The sequence below is a fragment of the Leptosomus discolor genome, chromosome 16 (assembly GCF_034619465.1).
Source record: "Leptosomus discolor isolate bLepDis1 chromosome 16, bLepDis1.hap2, whole genome shotgun sequence".
Classification (NCBI taxonomy): domain Eukaryota; kingdom Metazoa; phylum Chordata; class Aves; order Leptosomiformes; family Leptosomidae; genus Leptosomus; species Leptosomus discolor.
The window spans coordinates 3,978,043-3,984,042 of record NC_141406.1 but is presented as its reverse complement, the minus strand read 5'-3'; the positions used below and the strand labels follow the sequence as shown (position 1 = coordinate 3,984,042).

At 65.0% G+C, this 6,000-nt stretch overlaps 1 protein-coding gene across 1 annotated transcript; it reads right to left on the bottom strand.

Moving 5' to 3' along the window:
* Window positions 1–322: 322 nt before the first annotated feature.
* Window positions 323–3,255, bottom strand: HSPB8 (heat shock protein family B (small) member 8). The gene is made up of 3 exons (XM_086474378.1): window positions 2,877–3,255; window positions 1,668–1,731; window positions 323–482 (listed from the first exon to the last, which is right to left on the bottom strand). Exons 1-3 carry the CDS (start codon window positions 3,253–3,255, stop codon window positions 323–325), a joined length of 603 nt encoding a protein of 200 aa, XP_086330504.1.
* Window positions 3,256–6,000: the final 2,745 nt, after the last annotated feature.

Genomic DNA, 6,000 nt, shown 5'->3' with positions numbered 1-6,000 from the left:
CCCATCCGAGCAACTCAGAGCAAAAAATAACCATCACGAGGACATCCATTCTGCTCGGCCCCACGGGCACAAAATCTCTACCGGCACCTCAGACGGCTACAAGCCCTCGGGGATGGTGGCCTGGCACCCGGCATGCGTGCCCCGGCTCTCAGCTGGTCCCCCCGTGGGGTGGCGGGTGCTGCCGTCCCTGCGAGCGGCACCCGTCACCCTTGCCGGAGGCTGTCTGGATGCTGCGCCGCAGGGGACCGGGGAGCGGGGGTCCGGGGGGAGAAGGGAGAGGGGAGGAGGGATGCCGGGGCGCGGGAGGGATGCGGGTGGCCCGTCAGGCGCAGGTGGCCTCCTGGCTCTCGACGGGGATCTCGCTGCCGCAGCCGCCCTCGCCGTACTGCTGGTAGGGGGGGATCTGGGGCGCCTCGATGATCAGCAGCCCCTCCGGCGACAAGGAGGCGAAGACTGTGATGGGGTCCACCTCGTAGGGCAGCCTGCGGGAGGGGAGGAAAGGCGAGGCGGTTTAGGAGCTGGGGGGCTGGGGCACCTGCCGGACATGGAGGACCCCCAGCTCGTGGAGAACCACGGACGCCAAGCCGGCAGCCCCGGCGCGGGGCTCGGCGCAGCCTACGTTTTATTACTGTAGCGCCTGGGAATGTGCTGGGGATATTTAAAGCGGCCTCCTGGCCGGCCTGGCCCCTGTGGGTGCTCTGTTCAATCTCCCCGGCAGATGCGTTTGAGGGGACGTCACCCGCCGCTTGTGCCGCCCTGGGCTTCTGCGAGGCAGGAGTAAATCACGGCCGCGCCGCAGCCCGCGTCAGCCGCCAGCCTTGCCCGTAAAAGGAGGCACCGCGGCTGCCGAGCGGGAGGGAGCGCGGTGCTCGCCCCCAGCCTTCCCCCAGGAGTTTGGGATGCACGGGGCTCCTTTGGGGTGGGAAAGCAAAGCGGAGCCGCTGCCAGCCGAGGAAACCCTGCCCATGCCCTGGGCTTTGCTGCTTCTCCCTGCCAACCCCGTGAGCCCTGCGGCCGGGGGTCTGACCCCCCTGCGTGGGCGAAGTGCCACGGTCGGTCGGGGCTCGCCTGCCTCTGGTCTCGCCTTCCCTCCCCGCCCTTTGCCGTTGTTTTTGCCAAAGTGATCTGTCGCGGTGAGTCACCGCGATAGCGATCTGACTGACATCATTCGGATAGATAAATGCATATGTGTTCACGCACGGGGATGTATTTTGGGGCTGACGGTGGTGTCAGCCCGTTGTGCCCTGCTGAACCCCAGGGGATGTGCTGGCACCCTGCGCTCGGCTCCTTGGCCCCCTCCTGCTTCCTGCGCCCCGGCTGGCTCCACACGCAGCCCTGGGCCTGGAGGAGACTGACAAAGCACCCAGAAAAAGACCTTTTCCCTCCCTTGGCAAATCACTGGGTGGCCCAAACCAGCCAGGCACATGCTGCAAAAGGGCAGATTTTGGGGTGAAAACAGGCGCGTGAGTCCCTGCACGCATGAGCACCGGCAAAGCTCAGCCCTTCGCTGCCAGTGGCATCCCCGTGCTGCCTGCGACCTGCCTGCGCCGCAGGGACGGGGTCCCACAGCGGATTAACGACATTTGGGCGCCGGTTGAAGGGATGTGGCAGCCCCCATGCCCCAGCCCCTTCTGTGGGGGGATATCCCGGGGCCAGCTGGTACCTACTGGATTTTCTTGGTGAAGTTCTTGGAGACGATCCCTCCTTCCACCTGCTGCTCCTCGTGTTTGCCTGCAGGGAAGGACAACACCCCACGTCACCACCTCACTGGGAGATTATTTTTTCCCCAACAACCAACAAAAAAACCCAACAGGCAACTTTTCAGAGGAGCTGTTTCCCTTCCCCAGTGTAACCCCTTCCCTCTGGGGAGGGCTCGGGTAGCCAGTCCCATGTGGGGAAGGAGATGTTGGACACAGCATACCCATGGGGGTCTTGCAGACTGCCAAGAGCTGGAGCTTAAGAAAAAGCCCCAAGACATGATAAAACCTTTGGAGGTGGCAACGTCCCCCCTTGTCCCACTCCTCAGGCTGGGCTCGCCTCCAGCGCCCTGTCAGGCTGGGGGTCCCTGTGCCTGGAGCATCTCCGAAGTTAAAACCACACCGGTGGCTGCCTGGACCCCCCTGACCTGTGGTTTTCCCCCTGTGACGCCGTGAGCCCCAAATAAATACCCAGGGCCACACAACACCGCAGCCCCCAGCCCCTCCCTGGGACCCCAGCCCGGGGCATTCGGGGACAATGTGGGATGTTGGTGGTGGGCTGAAGGGATGCTCAGAGCCGGGCGCCCGTGGGCACCCCTGATGTGGTGCACCCCGCCCCCACCATTAATTGAACTTTTAGGGTTGTGCTTCTGGCTGGCTTGTCCCCAGGCTGGGGCCTCTCGGGGCTGGGTTGGGGTAGGGGCCACGGGGCGACGTCCCTCCACTTCCCAGCATCGGATCTGCCTCTCTCTCGGCCCCTTTAAAGGGAATCTCCCTCCGCACCGGCCTCACCCCGGCTATAATTAACCCAGCCAAGCTGGGGCCCCTCTTGGCAGCTTGCTGCAGGGTGCTGCTGCCTGCAGCAGTGCCTCCCTGGCTGGCTGCGGACGAAAGCGGGGGAATTTACCCCAAAGGAGGCTTGTTCCTTTCATTTTTGCAGCAAACCAGCACAGCTTGTGAGCCAGGTCCCCCCCTGTTGCACCCCCAAACTGCCCATGGGGCTGCTCCAAAGCCCTGTTGCAGCCCTGACCATGCTCCTGAGCATGGGGCTGCTGCTGCTGGCTTAAAATAAAGGGGATGTTTGCATTTTTACAGCAATTTCTTGGGCTGGCATGGGCAGGGCAGGAACAGCTGCTTTTCATGCCCCATCCTCCTCCTCCCCGGTGCCTTTGCTCTCACCTGACACTTCGACGTAGCCATCCTTGGTTTTGACCGTCAGCTCCTCGGGTTTGAAGCTGTGCACGTTGACACACACCTTCCAGGGCTCACGGGGAAAGGGCACGGGGCTGCGGCTCTCGGGGTACGCCCCGAAGCGGGCACCGTAGCTGGGGGCCATGGTGGAGGCGCGGGCCATGCCGGCACGCAGGGGACCTGGCCAGGTGGTGGTGAGCCGGGGCCGAGCCCAGTCGGGCCAGTCCGCCGTCAGGTCCCCGGGGAAGGGCGACATGCCGAAATCATCGTCCAGCAGGCGCGAGGTCAAGCCGGGCTCCCGGAAAGGGTCGCGGATGCTGCGCCTGCCGGGGTAATGGCAGGAGAAGGGCATCTGGCTGTCGGCCATGGCTTCCTTCAGAGGGGTCCGAGCGTGTCCCCGGGGCTCTCCCACGGAGCCTCAGCCTCTGCGCGGCCGCTCCTGGCTGCAAACTTCCCCGGGGAGCCCGTGCCGGAGGAGACGCATCCACCCCAGGCGGGATGCGGGTGTGCGGCTGCGGGTGGGAGCCGCGGGGATGGTCCTCTCCTTCCCCAGCACCAGGTGAAGGACGATGGAGAAAATCAATTCAGGGCTGAATCACCGGGAGCTGGAGGAGCGCAGGAAGGACGGAGGGAGCTCTCTGGCCGCGAGAAAATGCTTCCTGTCTGGCTGTGATCCCAGGGACTGGGGAGAGGAAAATTAAACTTCTCAGCAGAAGAGGGAAGAAAAAAAAAGTGATGAAACCAAATATCCTGAGATTAAAAATCTTATCTCTGTCCTCTTGCTCCCCAGCACTTTATGTGCGACTTTCCCCGCTGCTCCCGGGTGAGAGCTGCAATAAATGCCTGAGCTTGGAGCCGAGAAACTTCTCTAACCTTCCAGCCGCCAGGCTAGTGCTATTTATACAGATTTGGGAGGAGAAGGGGTGTGTTTTGCAATTCCTGCCCTGTCAGCCAAGTATTTTGGAGAGGATGAAACAGCCGTGGAGAATCTGGGCTGCGGCAGCTGACCTCTCCCGCCGGCCCGAGGATCCCGGCTGCCGTGGGGCCACAGTGTTTCAGCAGCTGCCTTGGCCCCCGCTGCCCCCTCCCGCCGCCCCGCGCCCAGCCCGCCTGCCCAAAATAGCCCCCGAGCTCAGGGCCAGCTGCTTTCACCCCAGTGTCACCCGTTAAAAATACCCCCTTGGTGGGGCTGGGCCAAGCTGCTCCCCTCACTGTAAAGCCACGTGTCCCTGGGCCACCGAGCAGCCCACTGTACCAGGAAACGGGGTCACTGGTGGCACCCCTCGCGCAGTGCTGCGAGGGCAGCGGGACCCCACGGGTGGGTGTTTGGGGGTTGCTGGGGCAGGGGTCGGACCCCTTTTGTGGCCAGGAGCAGGCAGGGTCTCGGCCACCCGGGGGGTTGCCCGCAGAGTCCGAGCGTGAGCGGGACCGCGGGGTGCAGGAGGAAAGCCGTGCTCCAAGGGCCGTCCCTTCCCGGCCCCGCTTCCTCGGTCGGGCCTGGAAAAATATCCCCTCACCGCGGGAAGGAGTGGGACCCCAGGCAGCAGGGTTCTCGCGGTGCCTCCTCCTCACCCTCCTCCTCCTCCTCGCCCCACCGCGTGCCCGGCCTTGCTGCAATTGCCGCGCACCGGCGGGGCGAGGCGGTAATCACAGCCGCGCGGCGGCGGGGCTAATTACAGGGCACGGGCAGCCGCCGTGGGAAGGGGCGCGGCGGCGGTGGCGGCGGGCGAGCTCCCGGCGAGCATCCACCCGGGCAACGCGGCCCCAGCCGCACAAGCAGGGGCTACCTGGTGGCAGCGAGGGGCTCCCCACGGAGGTGGTCCAGGCACGGCTTGGGTGGGCGATGGGATGCGCCGGAGGGTGGGATGTCATCGGTGAGGGTCCTGCTGGATCCGGGACCACTTCCTCGTGCCGCATCCTCCCTCCTGGCTCTGCCTCATCTCCTTCTCTCCGGCATCTGCAATTTTTCTAATAGGCTTGATGGAACTAATTACAGCAGGAAGACTTTAATGCGGCGCAGGCCGCACAGCGATTCAGCCGCTGGTCACTCCAATGGCATTAATCACACTGCCCCGACGCGGCACCGCTGGGGGAGGGAGCTGCCTCTCCTTGGCCTGGGTCAGGGCTGCTCCCCTGGGCTCAGCTCCTTTGCTCCCCCCATGCGTAGGGACAGCCGGGGATCACGGCTGTCTCCCTGGGGACCGAGGGGGATGCCTGGAGAAGCCCCAAGTGCTGGATGAGCACCCCTGGGTGCAGGGTGGCAGCTGCCGGCGGAGGGGCAGAGCATCCCCATCCATCCCCTTGTCCTGCCTGGCTGCCCCTGCCCAGCTGTGGGCTTCTGCTGCCCCCGGGGGTGATGGCACAGTGTCCTGGGGGACATCGCCACACACCGAGTCTGAGCTCACTGGGCGCCTCTCGCCTTGGATGGGGAGCAGGATCACCCCAGCACCCAGCTCTGCACCCGCTTGGGCAAGCACCGGCCCATGGGAAGAGGGGGTTTCAGGCAGCCCCAGGATTCTGCCGTGTTTCCAGGAGCCTCCCAACATCTCCAGTCCTGCCTTTCCCCGCGTAGCTCCAGGCCATCCTCCCTCCCCGGCCAGGAATCCTCCCTGTCGCCTTGTTTTTCCCGATTAGTCACACATCCCCCTCCCGCCGGCTCTCACCCTCTCTGGGCCATCCCAATTTAGCTCCTGTTGTCACTCCGAATCTCCCGGCTGCCTCCCACCGCCGAGCCAGCCCCACAACATCAGCTCCGGGGAGCACGAAGCGGCTTCACAGCCTCCCTTCTCCTCCGAGACCTGGGGATGCTGCCCCGTGTCCCCGGAGTCTGTCCGTGCTGCGGCCAGACCCTTCCTGGGTGCCCATCTGAGCCCTACTGGGAACAGCACAGGGACCTGGTCCAGTGCTACTGCTTCCCCATGGGGGTTCCAGCCCGTCCAGGGAAGCACCCCAGGGTGAGGGGCACCATCTGGGGTGCCAGAGAGTCCCCACCGCCCCGTTGCTCACGGGGGAACGCCCTGGCTCCTGCCAAGACGGCTGAGGAGGTGACCGCAGTGGGACCCTGGGGCACGGGAGCACCGTGCAGGGCTTGGAGCGAGGGCTGTGCGGGCAG

What these genes read in the sequence shown, in the direction of transcription:
- HSPB8 (XM_086474378.1), bottom strand. Translation starts at nt 3,255, where the DNA reads ATGGCCGACAGCCAGATGCCCTTCTCCTGCCATTACCCCGGCAGGCGC. An exon ending in TGGCTACGTCGAAGTGTCAG is followed by an intron (nt 1,732 to 2,876) that starts GTGAGAGCAAAG and finishes CCTTCCCTGCAG; the next exon opens with GCAAACACGAGGAGCAGCAG. An exon ending in AACTTCACCAAGAAAATCCA is followed by an intron (nt 483 to 1,667) that starts GTAGGTACCAGC and finishes CCCCTCCCGCAG; the next exon opens with GCTGCCCTACGAGGTGGACC.